This window comes from Heptranchias perlo, chromosome 31 (assembly GCF_035084215.1).
Source record: "Heptranchias perlo isolate sHepPer1 chromosome 31, sHepPer1.hap1, whole genome shotgun sequence".
Classification (NCBI taxonomy): Eukaryota; Metazoa; Chordata; class Chondrichthyes; order Hexanchiformes; family Hexanchidae; genus Heptranchias; species Heptranchias perlo.
This window is the reverse complement of record NC_090355.1, coordinates 1010672-1033696: the sequence shown is the minus strand read 5'-3', so window position 1 is coordinate 1033696 and position 23025 is coordinate 1010672. Positions and strand designations below refer to the sequence as shown.

Sequence of the window (23025 nt, the reverse complement as noted above, 5' to 3'; positions counted from 1 at the left end):
AACTCTCTTTCCCCCAAAAAGCTGTTGAGACTAGGTCAATTGAAAATTTCAAAACTTAGATTGATAGATTTTTGTTTGGCAAGGGTGTTAAGGGTTACGGAACCAAGGTGGTTGATGGAGTTAAGATACGGATCAGCCGTGATCTAATTGAATGGTGGAACAGGCTCGAGGGGCTTAATGGCCTACTCCTGTTTCTGTGATCAGAGAGAGCCAACATGACTTTAAGATTAAGTCATGTCTGACTAATCTAGTTGAATTTTTTGAGGAGGTCACAGATAAGGGAGTGTCTATGAATGTTATCTATATGGATTTCCGTAGGCATTTGATACTGTTAGTAAAAATGAGAGACCACAGGATTGGAGGTAGTCTTTTGACTTGGGTTGGAAATTGGTTGGGAGGTAGGAGACAGAAAGTGGGGATAAAGAGTAAGTACTCTGATTGGTGGGATGTGACAAGTGGAGTTCCCCAGGGACTCTACTGGGACCTCAGCTTTTCACAATTAATGACTTGGATGAAGGAATAGAGAGTTATATAGCCAAGTTTGCAGATGACACTAAGTTGGGAGAGTCAGTAAGTAGTGCAGTTGAGAGCAGGAAGTTGCAAAGGGACTTAGTGATTAAGTGAGCGGGCAAAACTGGCAAATGGAGTTCATTGTGGGCAAGTGTGAGGTCATCCACTTTAGACGCAAGAAAGATAAATCAATGTATTTTCTAAATGCTGCGAAACTAGGGACTATAGAGGAGAAAAGAGATTTGGGAGTCCAAGTACACAAATCATTAAAAGCCAGTATACAGGCATTAGAAGCAATCAAAAAGGCTAATGGAGTGTTGGCCTTTATCTCAAGGGGGCTGGCATACATAGAATTACATAGAATGTACAGCACAGAAACAGGCCATTCGGTCCAACTGATCCATTCTGGTGTTTATGCTCCACATGAGCCTCTCCCTACCCCTCTTCATCTAGCCCTATCAACATAACCTTCTATTCCTTTGTCCCTCATGTGTTTATCTAGCTTCCCCTTAAATGCTATTCGCCTCAACTGCTTGTGATGGTGAGTTCCACATTGTTACCACTCTGGCTAAAGAAATCTCTTCTCAATTTGTTATGCTTCAGTTGTTTAGAGCCTTGTTCAAACCCCAACAGCATTCAGTTTTAGGCACAGCACCTCAGGAAGGATAGGGGTGCAATGCAGATTCACTAGAGTGATACCAGGGCTTAGAGGATTAAATTATGAGGACAGGTTACATAAACTTGGCTTTTATTCCCTTGAGTATAGGTGATTTGTTCAAGGTGTTTAAAATGATAAAGGGATTTGATATGGAGAATCTATTTCCTCTGGTGGAGGATCAAGAACAAGAGGGCACAATCTTAAAATTAAAACGAGGCCATTCAGGAGCAAAATCAGGAAGCACTTTTTCACACAAAGGAGAGTAGAAATTTGGAACTCTCTTCCCCCAAAAGGTGGGAAAATGGAGTTGAGTTGCAGATCAGGTATGATCTAATTGAATAGCAGAGCAAGTCCGAGGGGATGAATGGTCTACTCCTGTTCCTAATCTTCTTATGTTTAATACATCTCCTGTACTTTGTGGTTGGGTCACTGTGCCTGCACTAACATACGTACTGTGCAAAATACAATAGTCCATTGATTATCAATGCCTAAACATGTGTGACTTGTTTGACATTATTTAGAACCAGATTGTTGAGTTACATTTATATGATGCTGAGAAACATTCCAAAGTGCTTCATATACAACTAATTACTGGTAAATGCAGCAATCTTTTTGCGCGCACACAAAATCACATAACTAGCAGCGAGGTGAATGATCAATTAATCTCTTTTTGGTGCTGATTGAGCGTGGAATGTTGGCCAGGACATCAGGAGAAATCCCTGCTCTTCAAATAGTGCCATAAGATCTTTAATGCCTGACTGGAGAGATGGGGCCTTTGTTTCCTGTGACTCTACAGTACTCGCTCAATGCTCCAGTGGATCTTGGCCTTGATTATATGCTCAAATCCTGGTGTGGGACTTGAACCTACTGCCCGAGGCAAGAGTGCTGTCAACTGAGCTCAGATGATGGCTAAGTTCCAGAAATCCAGCCATGTCCATTTGGATGTTGCTGAACCCGCATTGGCTGCAGAGAAAACATCAACACTGACACAATCCTCTCCCAAAGCAAAGGGGAGGATGGGCCGTCAAAGGTCCGTTAACTATAATCAGAAAATTCACAACGGCATATAGAAAGTGGATCCGGGCAGCAAAATGCATTCCAAACCCAAACGCCCGCAGAGTGCCAAACAAATATCCGTGATCCACCCTGTCGAGCACCTTCTCCTGATCTAGGGAAAGGAACGTGCTCTCCAGACCGGTCCTCTGGGGCAGGTGGAGCAGATCCCAGACCACGTGGATGTTATCACAAGTTGAGCAGCCTGGGTCCATGTAGGACTGGTCAGGGTAGATCACGTGGACCAGGACAAAGCCAACGTGAGCAGAAATAGTCCCGGCAAAGATTTTATAATCCATGCTGAGGAGGGAGACTGGACACCAGTATTTCAGGAGATGGGAATTCCCCCTTCTTGCCCTGTGCCAAGAGAGAGTCATCTTCCCAGTTGCTGGTGCATCCCCCAAGACCTGTGTGTAATCGTTCTAGAGCTTTATTCCAGAACAGTTGGTGGAGGCCACCAGACAACTCTACAAAGGTTAGCAGAAACCTTGAGCTGCTCAGCGTGATCCTTGACAGGACCTCCTACAAAACCCTGAGGGTGTCCTTGCTGGTCGGTTCCTGAGAGAAAGGGGTAGCATAATAGTCACAGGCCTTGATATTGATTCCCTCTGGATCTGTGACGAGGGATTCGTTGTCAGCCCACTGAACTGTTTACAGACCGGCCCTGCCTTTCTCCAGCGAGTAGAAGGACGAACCACAGACAGGTCCCGCAGGACCTGGAGATGTGGACTGACAAACGTGCCTCGGGACCCAATTAGTCATAGGTCCTTCAGTGTAGCGTGCCGTTCTTCTCTTCATACGCCTGCTGCAGGGTCAGATCTTCAGTGGCGAGGTTGAGTTGGACTTCAGTTCAAGCACCTTCTCTCCAACCGCCTGATCTCAGAGTCCCACTTCTTTATCGATCCCTTTGTGGCTCTTGACAGAAGACGTTGACACGAGTTTTGCCCATGTCTCAATAGTGTCGAGAGGGAAGCCTCCTGAAAGGTATTAGAGGGCCTATCTACAAGAGCACACAGCTAGACCACAGCAGAGTGAGGACCTTAAAACAGGAATTTGAGAATGGGAATTAGTTGCAGAGGGGGAAGGAAGTGCTAAGTAATTTAACCGAGGGTCAAAAGAAAAAGAGAAACAGGGAGAGGGGGAATTCAAGGAATTTAAATTGAAGGAGGCTTGTCTTTGCCTTTTTTCTCCTCGGGTCTTTTTTCCTCAAACAATCTTCAAACTTTAAAGTTGCACAAAGATGTGCATTGTAGAAGTTGAGATGTTTGCCTCCAGGCCCAATTTCTGCAGGGTTTCATCTGCAACAACTGCAAACTGGTCAATGCACTCAAGGCTGAAGTGGTCAGCTTTAGTGAGCGACTGGACATGCATCAAAATATTAGGGAGAGAGAAGTTTTTATAGATGATGTATTAAGAGAAGACCACACTGGTGGTTGGAGTAGAAGAGGAGACCCCAGTACCTAGAGGAGGAGAGTGAGTCTCTGTTAGAAAGGGGGCGAGAAGTTATGGTCAGGTAGTGAGGCAGGAGCCAGTCATTCCTGATGCTCTCCAACAGGTTCTCTCCTCTGAAGAGAGGTGATGTGGAGAGGAGGTGACTGCGACAGACGAGAATGGGCCATGCACTGGGGCAATTCCGCAGGCTCAGGCGAGGATAGGCCATGCACTGGGGCAATCCAGCAGTCTCGGGCGAGGATAGGCCATGCACTGGGGCAATCCAGCAGTCTCGGGCGAGGATAGGCCATGCACTGGGGCAATCCAGCAGTCTCGGGCGAGGATAGGCCATGCACTGGGGCAATCCAGCAGTCTCGGGCGAGGATAGGCCATGCACTGGGGCAATCCAGCAGTCTCGGGCGAGGATAGACCATGCACTGGGGCAATCCAGCAGCCTGTCAGGGAAGGAGGGAAAAAGAAAGAAGAGCAGACAAGTTGTGATATTAGATGCAATCATTTTGTTTACAGATAGAATTCTGTGCAAACTAGACCCAGAAAAACAAATGGTGTGTTGCCTCCTGGGTACACTGGTCGAGGATCTGACATCCCAGGTTGACAGAATGCTAGAGGGAGCAGGTGAGGAACCAATTGTCGTCCATGTGGGAATGAATAACATGGGTAGAGGTAGACCAGAGGTCCTTCATGCTAAATTTAGGGCATTAGGAAGGGAGCTTAAGGGGAGGATCTCAAGTGTAGTATTTTCTGAAATACTACCCTTTCCACGTTCTAGTGAAGAGAGACAGAGGGTAAACAGGCACTTTGTGACTATGGCTTTGGTGTAGGGAATCAGGATTTTGGTTTCTCAAACAGTGGATGCCTTTTTGGATCGGGGGAGCCCATACAGACTGGATGGGCTCTACTTGAACAAAAGGGAGGTAGAGGTGTGGGCAGGTAGGATAGATAGAATGGTGGGAGGTGTTTAAACTAGATGTGGAGTGGTTGTGGTAGGTGTAAGAGAACACCTGTACCGATTGGAGCAAACTTTAAGGTGTACCAGTGAAAACACAAATCAAAGTTTAATAAGTCTAATTACAATAGTGCGATATAAACATTTTTACTTTGTTTATAAAGTAAATGGGAAAGGTAAAAAGCATTGGAGCTGTGGTTGCATTAATGTAAGAAGTCTGACAAATAAGATGTGTGATCTGGAAGATCTTGCAAAGTTTGATAGGTTGGATATCATTAGTGTCACAGAGACATGATGGAATAATTCCAATCAATGGGAAACATATTTGGAAGGATATAACTTGTTTAGAAGAGACTGAATCAGGAGAAAAGGAGGTGGTGTGGTAGTTTATATAAACTCCAGTATTGAGGCACAAGTGAAAGAGGATATAAAAAAGGAAATGGCAGACACACAATCATTTTGGTTGGAATTAATGGATGGTAACAGAGTAAAATTATTACTGGAGGTATTCTATAGACCCCAAAGCCAAATTGAAAGCCTTGAATGAGATAAGGAATGAGATAAGGAAGGCAACTGGTAAGGGACCAACTATAGTAGTTTGAGATTTAAACTTGCCAGAAATTGACTGGGACAGTAATGGCCCAGAATTTGCTGGAGCGGGGTATCTCACGGCATGCCCCATTAGTTAGACTTTTTTCTTCACCCTTCAGCTCACATTTTTTGCGCCACAAAATGCTGGAAGTGCACGCTGATAACGGGCATCTGGGACCTTGGTGAACAACGGGGCCAACAGTCTATCTCCTTAACCAATGAGATTTAAGGATTAAGAAAGAAACAGGAACAACGGAGAAGGAAATTGGGTGAATTAGTCAAATCGGGTACAGAAAGAGAGGGAAAGAAAGATTGGATTAAGAGAGAAAAAAACAAGCAGAAAATGTAAAAATCTCTAAGAACAATTTACTACCTGCAGGAATGAGACTCCACAGTTTCAATTGTTCCCTTCTAGGTCGGAGAGGTTGAGTGTTATTTCAGGAACATAAATCTCATCATTAAAAGGGTTCTTTACACTGTTAAGTACCAGCCCTACCTTTCTGCAGTGAGCTTAATTTGTAATTATTGCGCAAATGCAGCAATTTCTTAACTCATGGGGAGATTGACGGCGAGCTCCAGTTTTTGCAAGGCTAACGCGGAGTGAGGCAAATTATCCAGCAATCTGCAACTCTCTTCCTCGCCACAAATTGCTGGATGATCTACACACTAATAACGCGTGTGTATAAAATTCATTTTATTTTGCCAACAAATTTTGGCCCCACGTCTCTACTGGTAGGACAGGGAAGGGATTTCTAGAGTTAATGGAAAACTGTTTTATGACTTAGTTTGTAGAAGAGCCAACAAAGGAAGAAAACATGCTGGATTTGATTGAGTAATAAGAATGATCAAATCTCCAACACAAGGGTGGGTGAAGCTTTTAAATACCAGTGATCATAATGTCACATATGACATAATGAGAATTGGAGTGGTTACTAAAACCCAAACAAAATTGCCAAATTTTAAGAGGACCAACTTTAAATGCTTGACCAGTCTTGTCAGAGTGGGCCTGGAAGGTTTAAATGTAGCTGGGAGAGTAGAGGATCTGTGGAATTCCTTCAAAGAGGTGATTCTGAATGCAGTGAACCAATGTGTACCCATGCAAAGCAAAGGTACCAAGCTTAAAAGCACTCCTTCTTGGTTGAATGGGACAACCAAGCAACACATAGCGAAGCGGGGCAAAAAGCATTTAAGCACATGAAGGAAAATGGTACAGAATTAAGACAGATTCAATACCAAGGCATACCTGGAGTGTAAAAAGGGCATCAAAATGGCAAAGAAAATTTTTAAATTGAATATGGCAAGAGAAGTGAAGGAAGTTTTTTTTTAGTTATACTGAGAGAAAAGGAAAAACGAGGGATGGAGTGGGGCCACTGAAATTGAGATTGGGTGATGCTACACAGGCTGCAAAAGTGTTAAATAAGTTTTTTGCCTCCGTTTTACCAAGGAGGAGACAGGTAACTTAATTTGATCTGGAAAGGGAACTAGAAGGTGTTGCACAGGTGAGTTGTGACACTATTCACATTACTACCAGCATGGTTGCCAACAGCTGTACAAACCTAAGGTGAATAAATTTCAGGAGCTGGATAAGATGCATTCGAGGAACCTTAAGGAAATAAGGGAGGAAATTGCAGGAACTCTGGGACAGATCTTCCAGAAATCACTGAATACTGGAGAGGTGCCTGGGGACTGGAGAAAGGCAGATGTTACCCCTATTTTTAAAAAAAGGTAGCAAAAGTAACCCAGGAAACTACAGATCAGTGAGTCCATTGTGGGTAAAGTTATGGAAACCCTCATTAAAGATAAGATCGTGGAGCATCTGGATAGAAATAAAATCATAAAATATGGGTACATGAAGGAAGGTCTTGTCAGTCTAATTTACTGATTTTCTTTGAGGGTGTGACAAAGGAGCTTGATAGGGGTAAAGGCAGTGGATGTGGTTACTTGGATTTCAGTAAGACCTTTAATACAGTTCCTCTGCAAAGGCCGGTACTGAAAATAAAGAAAGCAGGAATCAGTGGAAATATTTTACAACGGATAAGTAACTGGTTGACCGATAGAACCCTGAGGGTGATGGTACAGGGATTGTCACCAGTCTGGGAGAATGTTACCACCGGGGTCCCACAGGGGTCTGATTTGGGATCTTTTTTGTTTAATATCTTTATAAATGATCAGAAGCTAGGAGTCACAAGCACAGTGGCTAAATTTTCAAATGATACAAAGCTAATGAAAGTGGTAGACTCTAAAGCTGAACAGGATGAGCTGCAGGAGGATTTGAATATACCTGGGAATTAGGTAGACAGTTGGCAGATTAAATTCAATGTTGGGAAATGCAAAGTGCTTCACATGGGGATGAAAAATCGAGAAAGGGCCTATTACTTAAATGGAATGTAAATGCTGTGCATGGAAAATGAAAGAGATCTGGGGGTCCTGATTGATAATAAACTGAAACTATTGCAACAATGCTCAGTGGCAGTGAGTAAAGCAAATCAGATATTGGGATGTATTAAAAGATCAGTATTGAGCCAAAAGAGTGGGGTTACTTTATAAATCATTGGTGCGACCGCACTTAGAATGCTGTGTAAGGTTCTGGTCGCCACAGTACGAAAAGGATATTGCAGCTATTGAAAGAATACAGAAGAGAGCAACCAGAGTGATTGAGGGGATGGAGGGATTGGATTATGAGGAGCGATTATGTAAATTGGGCATGTTCTCATTGGAAAAGAGAAGGTTGAGAGGTGACGCGGCCTATGCTAGAAAGGGGGTAAATTCAAAACTAATCTGTGGAAACAATGGGGGTAAGCTTAACCCCCAAGAATGGGTGGGTTGGGGGGGCGGGTAGGAGGTTAAAGCAGCAGCTTTTTGGAGCGGGAACACATCCCGGCTCCAACGCGCCCACTTCCGGGTTTAACCCAGACGGGTCAGGATGCGCACACACGCACAACAGAAACCCGGAAGTCCTGTCTCCACTTAAAGCCAGTGGGCCAATTCAGGTAGCTGAAACAATTTAGGTACTTAACTTTTTGTGGATTCTGCAACAGAAACGGATTTAACGACTCCTGAACGTGTTTCCTGTGGCTTCTGAAACACGCCAAAGAAATGGAGGCGAGTTGCAGCCGAAGCTCATTTGGCTGTTTAAACCATGATTGACACATCTCAATAAAAGGTGAGGTATTGCAGCTGGGCACTCTGACAAATGGTTGGCTGAGAGTTCTTTGTGTTAAGACTGAGATTTCTTTGTTGAGACTCAGAATTCTTGTGTTCAGACAAATTTACCTACATTTTGGAGCCCCTCAAAGAGACGAGATCAGGATGGGGGCCGCAATGGATGTAGTCCACAGTACATCTGAGGAGGAGGCACATCACCATCCGCGGCAGGCACGTTGTGCAGTTCTGGAATCTGCAGTTGCTCAAGATAGGTGCACAACAAGGACCTGGAGAAGATCAGAGAGGGGACCAATGGAGGGGCTGAGATTGCAAGAGACACTACCCACATGAGAGAGTCTACAGACAGAGGCTGAGCTTCCTGGACCTTTGAGTGCCTCTGCAGGCTGAGATTGAGTTGCCAAGTGGTAGCAGACATCTGCACGCTGCTTCATGAAGAGCTGCTCTCGGCTGAGCCTGGTGGACACGCATTGCTGTCGCAGTTAAAAGTCACAACTGCCCTCAATTTCTTTACCTCTGGATCCTTCCAGGGTGCCACTGGTGCTATCTCCTGGGTGTGTCAATCGTCTGCACATAAGTGTATAAGACAGGTGACGGATGGGTTGTTTGCCAGGTCATCTGACTACTTCCCCAGCGACATCATCAGCCAGACTGAGGGCAGTGGGTTTCCATTCTCTGGCTGGCTTCCCACTGGTGCAGGGTGCAATCGATTGCTCACATGTAGACATCCAAGCACCTCCACATGAACCAGGACTGTTCATCAACCAAAAGGGCTATCACTCCATCAATGCACAGCTGGTGTGCGACCACCAGAAGAGATTTCTGCAAGTGTTTGCCGGATTGCCTGGCAGCAGTCGCGATTCATTCATTTTGCGCGAGTCCAACATCCTGGACCCCTTCCACACAGGAGATAGACTTAAGGGCTGGCTCCTTGGAGACAAGAGATACCCCCAGCAGTTGTGATCATGACACCTGTGAGAAACTGTACCAACGAAGCACAGCAGTGGTACAACCAGAGCCACATCACCACCATGTGTGTCATTGAGCAAGCCGTAGGCCTGTTGAAGATACGCTTCAGGTGCCTGGATAGATCTGGGGCAGCCCTTCAGAACTCACCAGCGAGGATGTCCACAATAATCGTCGTGTGCTGCGTCCCGCACAACATAGCGCAGCAGAGAGGGTTACAGGTGGAGGAGGTCGAATGCGCTCATCAAGCATCCTCAGTTGGCGGCAACATCGAAGAGGAGGAGGAGGAGGAGGAAAATGAAGATGGGGAACCCATCGCCAGAGCAGCTGCGCACATTGCTGCCCGCGATGCCAGGGATTCCGTCATCTCTCACCGGTTCTCATAATGAGATGTGCAAATTGAAGACTTTGAGTTACTGCCGCCAGCACCACCACCCCGCACCTCCCTTTGCACAAAACAGTCCTTCAATCACGCATACACCCATTACACACCCACCCAATGGGTGTCGCGTGTCTCAGCATTCATGATGAAGTAAATGAAAGGGTGAATTCACACACACGACGCAATAATGGCCAAGATGTGGCAGTGGTGATAATGATTACATTTAATGTGCCACAACAAACAAAATATATAAATGAGCAACATGCCATTTTGTCAAACACCCTTGATGCATACGCTTGGTGAATTACAATTGCTTAGCCTTTCTCTTCCTACTGCTGCTATCTGGTGTATCCCCTGTGGCTTCAGCAGAGGTAGTAGCAGGTTGCTCAGATCCCTGCCCTGACTGCTGAGATGCTCTTGGTCTACGACCTCTGGGTTCTGGAGCCTGTGAGGGCCCCACCAAAGATTGCTCCACGTGCACCTGTGCAGGGGCAGACTGCCATCGGGACAGGAAGCAGCATTACGAGTACTGGTTGAGGAGGGTGGAGGGCAACGGGTGAGATGTGGGAGCACTTTGAGTAGAGTCCCCGCTTCCATGTCCCCTTTCGCCATCATCCTTCTCCTGGGCCAGCGCAACATCACTCCCACCACCCTGTTGAGACAGCAGGTTGGTGAGCAGATGTGCTGCGATGTAAGGCCACGGATAAGGTATCAGTCAGCCTGTTCAAGGCATCCAGAGTCTGCATAGACTCATTAGAGATCCGTGCTTGAAGCTCAATGGAGGCTGCTATTCTCTCCATCGTAGACATTCTCGCACTTACCTACGACAACATTCCACTAGCGATGGAGTTGGACTCCTCCGTCCTATCCGCTGTTGTGGAGAGTGTGCGTGATAACTTTGCGAGGTAATGGACAAAGTGCTGCTGCACCTCAATCATTCTCCTTCTCAACAATGGCCCCCGGGGTTCAGCATTTGTGTCCAGCTGAGCAGAGTTTGGAGAGGATCGCGTCGTTCCCCGTTTCCCCCCCCCCCCCCGCCCCACCCCACATGATAGCTGCATAGCTGCCCCTGCCACCAATGTCTGCTCATGCTCACTTGAGTGATGAATCACCGGGTGATAACCCGACTAACTGAAGTGCGAGTATTAATGCTGGTGCATGGCTGTATGTCCTGTGATGGTGCACCCTCAGAAGAAATGATCCTCTGAGGCATTGCTTTCTTCCATGTCGGCAGGTTCTTCTTGAAGGCATGCAGGCCCTGGAAGACACAGAAACTGATATTAATTATTCATTGAAAAAGTGACAATCTTTCCAACGACCATACTGAGGTCTGAAACAGTTCAAACATTGATAAAATCAATTGATCCTGTGTGTGAAAGATGTTAAAGTTCTGTTGCCAGTCTCTCTATCTCTGACGGATAGGGATGCAACGGTCCGACTGATGTCCATCGTGTCCTCCTCTGCATCTGTCAACTGGACTATTTGTAGTGGACCACCTCCAGTTCTAGTCCTCTCCCTTAGATTATGCATTCTCCTCCTACAAGGAGATAAACAACAGATCTGTGAGTGACTGAATATGATGTATTCACTGTATGAATGCATTGTTTTCAGTGAGGCTGACCAACACAGGATGCGGGTGAATCAGCAAATGTACTCACTTATCCTGACCTGGTTAGTTCAATTGAGTTGCGATCGCTCAATCTGACCTGCTCAAATTATTTCCGAGTTTCCCACGCAACTAATTACCCACCCACTGAGTTCCATGCTAAAATCATAGCCAATGTGAGTGGTCCATCTGTGGAACAGCTCCCTAGGGAGACGCTGGAAGCAGTTAGTATTGATTCATTCAAATGCAAATTAGATAGATTTCTTTCAGAAAATAATATTTTGTGATACAGTATATGAGTAATTTGAGAGATGACATGGTAAGTGTGTAGCAGGCTTGGGAGAAACAGGTGACTTTGGACCTGTGGTTCCCAAAGCTCTTCACCACTGGCGTTTTCCTCTCCTCATGTCTGGGTCTGTTGTAGACTAATTGATAGAGATTGATTGCTATGATTAGTCAACAACTCCATTATCAATGTACATTGCAACTACCAGGATGCTGGCAGGCCAACCAGATGGACTTTAGTCTTTTTTTGTCTGGCAATTCCTATGTTCCTTCTTCCTTTTCCAGTCAATCCAGAACCTCAAAATGACTCCTTGATGCATCTATCCTCCAACAGCATGTTGTTAAAAATGCCAGTATGCAGACCCACACCTATGCATAGCAGAGAAAGCTCTATCCATACCATGGCAGTTTGAGAATTTGAATTCAGTTTTTAAAAAATATGGAAATAAAAAGCTGGTATCAGTAAAAAGGTAACCATGAAGCTATCGGATTGTCATAAAAACCCAACTGTTCACTAATGTCGCTTAGGGAAGGAAACCTGCGGTCCTTACCCAGTCTGGCCTGTATGTAACTCCAATTCCACACCAATGTAGTTGACTTTTAACTGTCCTCTGAAGTGGCCTAGCAAGCCACTCCATTGTATCAATCCACTACAAAGAACAACAAACTGAGCGGTTTAAGAAGGCCCCGCTAGGGATGGATAATAAATGCCGGCCTCACCAGTGATGCCCACTGCCCAAGAATACATTTCTTTAAAAGCTGGTGGTCAGATTATGCCACCAGCTGCATCCTGGAAGACAGCACAGAAGACATACGCCCGAGAAATGTAAAGGCAGCCGAGTCTGGACTGACTGCCCTGCTCTCCTCCAGTCCTCACAAACTGTAGGGGATGGAGTCAGGGTGTAAGATTCCAACCATTTTCCACAGGTCTTTCCTTGCTCCATAAAGTTTCATTAGAGACATGACATCTTAGAATCTTACAGCACAGAAGGAAGTTATTCAGCCCATAGCTCTCTGAAAGAGCTATTCACCATACCACTGCCCTTTCCCTATACCCTTTTATTTTATTCTTTGCCAAATACTTATTCACTTCTCTTTTTGAACAAAATAAAACAATTCTGGATTCTGCATCCATTGCTATTTCTAGTAGGGTATTCCATATCCCCAATAACCTGTGTAAAGATTTTCTTCCTAACCTTTACCTTTGTTCTTTTGGTGATGATTTCAAATTTATGCCCTCTAGCCACCAGTTCATCAACCAGTGGAAATAATTTTTCCCTACTTACCTTATCAAAACCTTTTGAACATCCTATCAGATCTCCTGTTAACCTTTTCAGCTGTAATGAAAGGAGCCCCAGTTTCTTCAGTCTTTCTCAAAGCTAAAGCCTGGGGACATCTTGGTAAATCTCTTCTGCACCTTCTCTATGGCTTTGATATGCTCCTTAAAGTAGTGTGTCCAAAACTGGATGAAATGTTGTAACTGTGGCCCAACCAGTGATTTGTATAGGTTAGCATTACTTCTTTGCTTTTGTATTCGATACATTGTGATTTATTGAGGGAGGTTGGAAAATAGAACTGTTTGTTCTTCAGGTCTGCAGGACAGAGCAGTTTGCTTGATCAGTTCCCCTGCCAGTGAACTTGATCTCCACCTCTCCAACAGCACATTGTGGCTACAATTTATCTACAGGGATGCACAGCAGCAACTCACCGATATTACCTCGACAGCACCTCCCTCCTCTGTGACCTCTACCGCTGAGAAGGACAAAAGAAGCAATATTGTGGGAACACCATTACCATCCTGACCTGAAGGCAATAAATGTGGCCTTGTGGGCATCACCCACATCTTAAGAACAAATTACAATTTCCCTACACTACAACAGTGACTTCAGCTAATGAAGTACTTTTGAAATGTAAAGTGCTTTGGGGGCATCTTGAGGCCATAAAAGGCGCTATATAAATGCAAGCTCTTTTTCTCACATTTAAAAAAAATCCCCAATCAGATCAAAACATTGTTCATACAGTTACATAGAAGTTTACAGTACAGAAACAGGCTATTCGGTCCAAAGGATCTGTGTCAGTGTTCACGCTCCACACGAGCTCCTCCCCCATACTTTATCTCAAACCGGTCTATTCTTGTTTTGATCTTAATGTGACATTAGCTTTCATACATACAAAACAATCACTTTACAGCTCTTGTTTCCAAATGCTGAGTATCTGAACTTTTTGCTGTGGTCAAGGATCTATCATAGTCAGAATAGAGTGTCATAGTAGGTATAGCACAGGAGGAAGCCATTTGGCCCATCGTGCCTATGCCGGCTCTTTGAAAGAGCTATCTAATTAGTCCCATTCCCCTGCTCTTTCCACATTACCCTGTAATTTTTTTCCCTTCAAGTCTTTATCCAATTCCCTTTTGAAGGTTACTATTGAATCTGCATCCATCCCCCTTTTCAGGCAGTGCATTCCAGATCATTACAACTCGCTGTTTAAAAAATGTTTCGTGTTGTTTCTGGCTCTTTTGTCGATCACCTTAAATCTGTGTCCTCTGGTTACCGACCCTTCTGCCACTGGAAACAGTTTCTCCTTATTTACTCTATGAAAATCCTTCATGATTTTGAACACCTCTATCAAATCTCCCCTTAACCTTCTCTGTTCTAAGGAGAACCATCCCAGCTTCTCCGTCTCTCCACTTAACTGAAGACTCATTCCTGGCACCATTCTAGTAAATCTCTTCACACTGTCTAAGGCCTTGGAGGTTTCTCTTGTGGAATTAGTGGCAATGGATGGAGAACTACCTGATTACCTGTTGGCAGAAAGTTGTAGTGAATGGATTTGGATCTGTTTGGAGACTGGTTACCAGTGGTGTCCTGCAGCGATCGGTGTTAGAACCATTGCTATTTACTATTTTCATTACTGATTTAGATGTAGTTGTTGGGAACATAGGAACAGGAGTGTGCCATTTAGCCCCTTGAACCTGTTCTGCCATTCAGTGAGATCATGGTTGATCTGTGACCTAATTCCATTTACCTGCCTTAGTCCCATATCCCTTAATACCTTTTGGTTAATAAAAATCTATCAATCTTGATTTGAAATTAACAATTGAGTTAGCATCAACTGCTGTTTGCAGAAGAGAGTTCCAAACTTCTCCCACCCTTTGCATGTAGAAGTGTTTCCTAACTTCACTCCTGGAAGTCCTGGCTCTAACTTTTAGGCTCTGTCCCCTAATCCTAGACTCCCCAACCAGCAGAAATAGTTTCTCTCTACCTACCCCATTAGTTTCCCTTAATATCTTGAAAACTTTGATCAAATCACCGCTTAATCTTCTAAATTCCAGGGAATACAACCCTAGTGTGTTCCATCTCTCCTCATAATTTAACCCTTGGAGTCCAGGTATCATTCCAGTAAGTCTACGCTGCACTCCCTCCAAGGCCAATAAGGTGCGGTGCCCAGAACAAACACAGTACTCCAGGTGTGGTCTAACCAGGGCTTTGTATAGCCGTAGCATAACATCTACCCCTTTGTATTCTGGTCCTCTAGATATAAAGGCCAGCATTCCAATAGCCTTTTTGATTATTTTCTGTACCTGTCCTTGACATTTGACTGATCTATGTACATGGACCCCTAAGTCTCTTTGGACTGCCACTGTTTCGAGCTTTTCACCATTAGAAAGAACTCTGATCTATCCTTTTTAGGCCCAAAGTGGATGACCTCACACTTGCCTACATTGAAATCCATTTGCCACAGTTTTGCCCAGTCACTTAATCTATTAATATCTCTCTGTAATTTTATGCTTCCATCTACACTGTTTACAATGCTGCCTATCTTTGTTTTTAATGGCAAACTTGGATATGTGGCTCTCTATCCCATCATCTAAGTTATTAATAAATACAGAGAATAATTGAGGACCCAACACAGATCCCTGTTGGACACCACTGGTCACATCCTGCCAATTTGAGTACCTGCCCATTATCCCTACTCTCTGTCTCCTGCTGCTCAGCCAATTTCCTAACCAGGTCAACAATTTGCCCTCAATTCCATGAGCTTCAACTTTAGCTAACAGTCTCTTATGAGGGACTTTATCGAATGCTTTCTGGAAGTCCATATAAACAACGTCCATATTCCCCTGTCCACTACTTCAGTCACCTCTTCAAAAAATTTAATTAGGTTTGTCAGGCATGACCTACCCTTTACAAATCCATGCTGGCTCTCTCCAATCAGCTGAAAATTTTCAAGGTGTTCAGTCACTCTATCCTTAATTATAGATTCTAGTAATTTCCCGACAACAGATGTTAGGCGAACTGGTCTATAATTCCCTAGTTACCCTCTCTCACCTTTCTTAAATAGCATAGTGACGTGCAATTTTCCAATCTAAAGGAATGGTTCCTGAATCGAGAGAACTTTGCAAGATTATAGTTAGGGCTTCTGCAGTGTTCTCCCTACTTCCTTTAAAACTCTGGGATGGAAACCATCTGGTCCTGGGGATTTGTCACCCTTTAGTGCTATTATATTCTTCATTACTGTTAATTTGCTTATGCTAATTATGGCAAATCCCCATCCCTGATTCAAAATTAGTCTCCTTGAGGCGACCGGCATGCTATCCTCTTCCTCTACTGTAAGTACTGACGCAAAGTGCTTATAGCTGAAGCAAACCGGGTTCTAGGTTGTACTCATAGGACAATTCACTATAAAACAAAGCGTACCATTTTGTCCTGGCACAAGACCTTGATTAGGCCTCAGTTATTAGAATACTGTGTCCAGTTTTGGTCTCATAGAATCATAGAAAAGTTACAGCATGGAAGGAGGCCATTTGGCCCATCGAGTCCATGCCGGCTCTATGCAAGAGCAATCCAACTAGTCCCACTCCCCCTCCCTATCCCCGTAGCCCTGCAAATTTTTTACTTTCAAGTACTTATCCAGTACCCTTTTGAAGGCCATGATTGAATCTGCCTCCACCACCCCCTCGGGCAGTGCATTCCAGATCCTAACCACTCGCTGTGTAAAAAAGTTTTTCCACATGTCACCTTAAATCTATGCCCTCTGGTTCTTGACCCTTCCTCCAATGGGAACAGTTTCTCTCTATCTACTCTGTCTAGACCCTTCATGATTTTAAATACCTCCATCAAATCTCCTCGCAACCTTCTCTTCCAAGGAGAACAACCCCAGCTTCTCCAGTCTATGCACATAACTAAAGTCCATCATCCCTGGAATCATTTTCATAAATCTCTTCTCCACCCTCTCTAAGGCCTTCACATCTTTCCTAAAGTGCGGTGTCCAGAACTGGACACAATACTCCAGATGTGGCCGAAGCAGTATTTTATAAAGGTTCATCATGACTTCCTTGCTTTTGTACTCTGTGCCTCTTTATAAAGCCCAGGATCCCATATGCTTTTTTAACCACTTTCTCAACCTGTCCTGCCACCTTCAACGATTTGTGCAAATATACCCCCAGATCACTCTGGTCCTGTACCCCTTTTAGAATTGTGCACTCTAATTTATATTGTCTGTCCTTGTTCTTCCTACCGAAATGTATCACTTCGCATTTTTCTGCGTTAAATTTCATCTGCCACGTGTCCGCCCTTGCCACCAGCCTGTCTATATCCTCTTGAAGTCTATCACTATCTTCCTCACTGTTCACTACCCTTCCAAGTTTCGTGTCATCTGCAGATTTTGAAATTGTGCCCTGTACACCCAAGTCCAAGTCATTAATATATACCAAGAAAAGCAGTGGTCCCAGCACCGACCCCTGGGGAGCACCACTGTACACCTCCCACCAGTCCGAAAAACAACCGTTCACCACTGCTCTGTTTCCTGTCACTTAACCAATTCTGTAACCATGTTGCTACTGCCCCCTTTATTCTATGGGCCGCAATCTTGATGACAAGCCTACCATGCGGTGCTTTATCAAATGCCTTTTGAAAGTCCATATACACCACATCAACTGCATTGCCCTCAACTACCCTCTCTGTTACCTCATCAAAAAACTCTTATCAGGTTAATTAAAGACAATTTACCTTTAACAAATCTGTGCTGGCTTTCCCTAATCAATCCACACTCATCCCAAATTATCGTTTCTGAAAGTTTCCCCACCACCGAGGTTAAACTGACTGGCCTATAGTTGCTGGGTTTATCCTTACACCCTGTTTGAACAAGGGTGTAACATTTGCAATTCTCCAGTCCTCTGGCACCACCCTAGTATCTACGGATGTTTGGAAGATTATGGCCAGTTCCTCCACAATTTCCACCCTTCCCTCAGCAACCTAGGATGCATCCCTTCCAGACCAGGTGATTTATCTACTTTAAGTACAGCTAGCCTTTTCTAGTACCTCTTCTTTATCAATTTTTTGCCCATCCAGTATCTCAACTATATCTTTACTGAGACTCTGGCAGCATCTTCTTCCTTGGTAAAGACAAATGCAAAGTACTCACTTAGTACTTCGGCCATGCCCACTGCCTCCATGAGTAGATCTCCTTTATGGTCCCTAATCGGCCCCACCCCTCATCTCACTATCCGTTTACTATTTATAAGCCAGTAGAAGACTATTGGATTCCCTTTTATGTTGGCCGCCTGTCTATTCTCATACTCTCTCTCTGCCCCTCTTATTTCCTTTTTCACTTCCCCTCTGAACTTTCTGTATTCTGCCTGGTTCTCACTTGTGTTATCAACCTGACATCTGTCATACGCCCCTTTTTTCCGCTTCATCTTACTCTCTATCTCTTTTGTCATCCAGGGAGCTCTGGCTTTAGTTGCCCTACCTTTCTCCCTTGGGGAATGTACCTAGACTGTACCTGAACCATCTCCTCTTTAAAGACCACCCACTGTTCAATTACAGTTTTGTCTGCCAGATCCATTCTCATTCCACTGAAATTGGCCCTCCTCAATTGAGTATTTTTACTTTAGAGTGGTCCGTGTCCTTTTCCGTATCTATTCTAAACCTTATTATACTATGATCACTGCTCCCTAAATGCTTCCCCACTGACACTTGCTCCACTTGGCCTGCCTCATTCCCTAGAACCAAGTCCAGCAGTGCCTCCTTCCGGTTGGGCCGAAAACATACTGGTCAAGAAAGTTATCCTGAACACATTTCAAAAATTCTTCCCCCACTTTGCCCCTTATATTAGTATTATCCCAGTCTATATTAGGATAGTTGAAGCCCCCTGTTATCACTACTCTCTAGTTTTTGCCCCTCACTGTAATTTCCCTGCAAATTTGTTCCACTAGTTGGTGGCCTATAGAATACACCCAGTAGTGTAATGGCACCTCTATTGTTTCTTAACTCTAACCAAATAGATTCCATGCTTGACCCTCCAGGACCTCCTCTCCCCACATGGTGGGGAATATTGGGACTTTGGAAAGGGTGCGGAGGAGGGCCACAAGATTAATACCCAGTTTAAAACATCTGATCTACCCAGATAGGCTCAAAGAGCTGGTCTATTATTTAGAGAAGTGAAGACTCAGGGGAGATTTGATTGAGGTTTATAAAATAATGAAGGGACTAGATTGTGTTTATATATAGACCAATTATTTCAACTGAATAGGTTAGATTGGACCAGGGATCATGCTTACAAGTTATGTAAGGGCAGAACTAGGTTGGATGTTAGGCAGATCTTCTTTTCCCAGAGAATAGTGGACCTGTGGAACATGTTGCCGGCTCGTGCAGTGTACGCTGACTTATTGCATTCCTTCAAGAAAGAGCTGGACCTATTTCTGGCTGGGGCAGAGATCACCTCGTACAAGAGGTATGTATCCTATAATATAAATCGGGATCTATGCGATCTCCTGATCTGGTTTCGACCACCTAAAGGGGGTTGGAGAGGGATTTTCCAGATTTTTTCCTCTAATTAGACTGGGGTTTTAATCTGATACTTTGCCTCTCTCAGGAGAGAGAGATATGGTTATTGGGAAGGTGGGGAGTGTTTGTACTGTGATACACTGGGCATCACAACAACATGGGACAAGCTAGATGGACTAGTGGGCCTTTTCCTGTCATTAAGGAGAAATGGTTCTAACAATTCCATAATGGCCCTGCAAATTATTTTGTCTGACATCTTTCCTGAATATTAGTAAATCTCAATACTGGTTCAGGACATGGCTTCTGTTCTACCCGGAGAGATGGAAACTATTCCGATTTTCAGCAGTGTTTTCTACGATGGGTCTGTCTATTCTATTCAACAGGAAAGGTTACTAACTGAGGTCCTTTTGGTGCAATTCCTGATGATTTTTAGGAAACCTAATGATTATGGTCCATAGAACTTTAGTGGTTGTTTTTCAGACAGACATCCTTAATGTTATAATCCCAGGGGTTCTATTCCAATGATAACAGGATTTTTTTAAAAATTCAATCTTGGAATATGGGCATTTATTGCCCATCCCTAATTGCTCTTGAGCAGGTGGTGGTGAACTGCCTTCTTGAACTACTGCACTCTGCGTGGTGTTAAGTAGAGAGTTCCCGGATTTGGACCCAGCAACGATGAAGAAATAGCGATACATGTCCAAGTCAGGATGGTGTGTGACTTGAAGGGGAACTTGGAGGTGATGGTGTTCCCATGCATCTGCTGCCCTTGTCCTAGGTGGTAGAGGTGGCGAATTTGTGGAGTTTCTGCAATGCATTCTGTAGATAGTAAACACTGCATGGTGCACCAGTGGTGGAGGGAGTGGATGTTTAAGGTGGTGAATGGGATGCCGATCAAGCGGGCTGCTTTGTCCTGGGTGGTTCCGAGCTTCTTGAGTGTTGTTGCAACTGCACTCATCCAGGCAGTGTAGAATATTCCATCTCACTCCTGACTTGTGCCTTGTAGGTGGTGGAGAGGCTTTGGGGAGTCAGGAGGTGAGCGACTCGCCACAGAATACCCAGCCTCTGACCTGCTCTAGTAGCCATGGCATTATGTGACTGGTCTAGTTGAGTTTCTGGTCAATGGTGGCCCCCCAGGATGTTGATGGTGGGGGATTCGGGAATGGTAATGCCGTTGAATGTCAAGGGGAGGTGGTTGGACTCTCTCTTGTTGGAGATGGTCATTGCCTGGCACTTGTCTAGCATAAATGTCACTTGCCACTTATCAGCCCAAGCCTGGATTATGTCCAGGTCTTGCTGCATGCGGGCACGCACTGCTTCATTAGCTGAGGGGCTGCGAATGGAACTGAACACTGCGCAATCATCAGTGAACATCCCCACTTCTGACATTATGATGGGAAGGTCATTGATGAAGCAGCTGAAGATGGTTGGGCCTAGGACACTGCCTTGAGGAACTCCTACAGTGATGTCCAAGGGCTGAGATGTTTGGCCTCCAACAACAACAACAACCATCTTCCTTTGTGCCAGGTATGACTCCAGCCACTGGAGAGTTTTCCCCCTGATCCCCATTGACTTTAGTTTTACTAGGGCTCCTTGGTGCCACACTTGGTTGAATGCTGCCTTGATGTCAAGGGCAGTCACTCTTATCTCGCCTCTGGAAGTCAGCTCTTTTGTCCATGTTTGTACCAAGGCTACAATGAGATCTGGAGCCTGACGGAACCCAAACTGGGCATCGGTGAGCAGGTTGTTGCTGAGTAAGTAAGGAGAGTGTCCCATGTGTGTTGTCACCTAAACGGAATTTGATAATTTCACCTCAGTTTTTTCTGTGTCGTCATCTTCTTTGTTACTGTCAAATTCAGAAAATTGTTATACATTGTTACTTGTTGGGCTTTTGTTTCATCATATTATGAGGTAGGTTTGGATTAAGAAAGCTCTTCAGTCCTTTTGATCTCTTTCAAAATACCATCCCTACCCTCTTCCCATCTAGTTGTTTCTTAAAGGAGTCCAGTGTTCTGACCTCAGCCTCCCGATGGGAAACCTATTCCAGCTGTGCAATAAAATACTTAATGGTATCACTGCCTAACTGTGCCCCTTGCCACCCTGAACCTCAGCCCCGTTCCTTTTTATTTTGAAGAATGAAGTGGGGTGGTGTTAAAAGTAAACTACATTAAAGGAGCAAAAATCCTCCAGGGATCTGGAATGAATGTATGTCCATTAATGATAGTGTCCATTGCATACTAGACCTGGGATTGTCATATGAGGAGAGATTGAATAGACCAGGCCTGTATTCTCTAGAGTTTAGAAGAATGAGAGGTGATCTCATTGAAACATACAAAATTCTTACAGGGCTCGACAGGGTAGATGCAAGGAGGATGTTTTCCCTGGCTGGGGAGTCTAGAACCAGGGGTCACAGTCTCAGAATAAATGGTAGGCCATTTAGGACTGAGATGAGGAGAAATTTCTTCACTCAGAGGGTGGTGAATCTTTGGAATTCTCTAACCCAGAGGGCTGTGGAGGCTCAGTCATTGAGTACAAACAGAGATCGATAGATTTCTAGATATTAAAGGCATCAAGGGATATGGGGATGGTGCAGGAAAATGGCATTGAGATAGAAGATCAGCCATGATCTTGTTGAATGGCAGAGCAGGCTCGAGGGTCCGGATGGCCTACTCCTGCTCCTATTTCTTATGTTCTTATGTAGTCCTCTTAAACATGCTTAACTAATTTACATATGTTAATGTTGACTTTATACTTTTTTTAGTTCTGGGAAGTTATCAGTGATGAGCATGGCATCGATCCTACCGGAACCTACCATGGAGACAGTGATCTCCAACTGGAGAGAATTAATGTCTATTATAATGAGGCGACAGGTATTAATTGGCATATTTTACATATTTTAGGTTGTATAATATGGATAAGAGCAGTGATTTCTCCCAACGTGGCATCCTGTGATCAATCCCATTTTTAAAAAATTCTTCTGCCTCCAGCAAATTTGCTATTTAAATTCTGCCCTGTAAAATAGTGGAAACATGAGCATTGGTACCAGATTGAGAGCTCTGTAGTACTGTATTGTATCAGCTGGAGTTTGGCACACAGCCCACTTTACAGGTGATACATTAAAGTACTCCTGGTGCACTGCAAGTTTAAGTTTGTACTATCTTAAAAAGTAGAATTTCATAAACAAATTTGTTGATAGCAGTGGATTTAAATATGCATAACATCATGTTGGCTTTCTATCAGCACAGGGAGGCATGTTTTCAGTAGCAATCACTGATTGATTGTGTTATTGCAAAGCTAGCATAACGGCCCATAATGTAACTGTTTCAATCTGCTGGTCCCCCTGGAAATATTGACAGGTTCCCGCACCCCCAACCCCCAGTTTCCACAAGACATTGTCAGGAATCATTTTTGTTATTGGTATTGGTAACAGAAACAGTGTGCAAGTACACAAAACCTACAGGCAAAATATAGGAAACACCATCCAAAACTCAGATCGACTTGTTAATAGGCTGCTGAATAATCACAAATGAAAGCTCAGTAGGCTTGGTGACAGAAATCTTTTGGTTTGTGGGTTAGATCAACAGCCTACAAGCTCAGAGAAGTTTTTTTAAAACTTGGATGGCATAC

The 23025-nt window shown here is 44.3% G+C and overlaps 1 protein-coding gene across 2 annotated transcripts in view; it reads left to right on the top strand.

The window, feature by feature from the left end:
- Positions 1–23025, top strand: part of LOC137300368 (tubulin beta-4B chain-like) — a 45621-nt gene that overhangs the window by 5538 nt on the left and 17058 nt on the right. For both annotated transcript variants that reach the window (XM_067969452.1, XM_067969451.1), the window contains exon 2: positions 22160–22268. In XM_067969452.1, coding sequence (XP_067825553.1) covers positions 22160–22268 — 109 coding nt within the window. The remainder of the gene's footprint in view (positions 1–22159; positions 22269–23025) is intronic.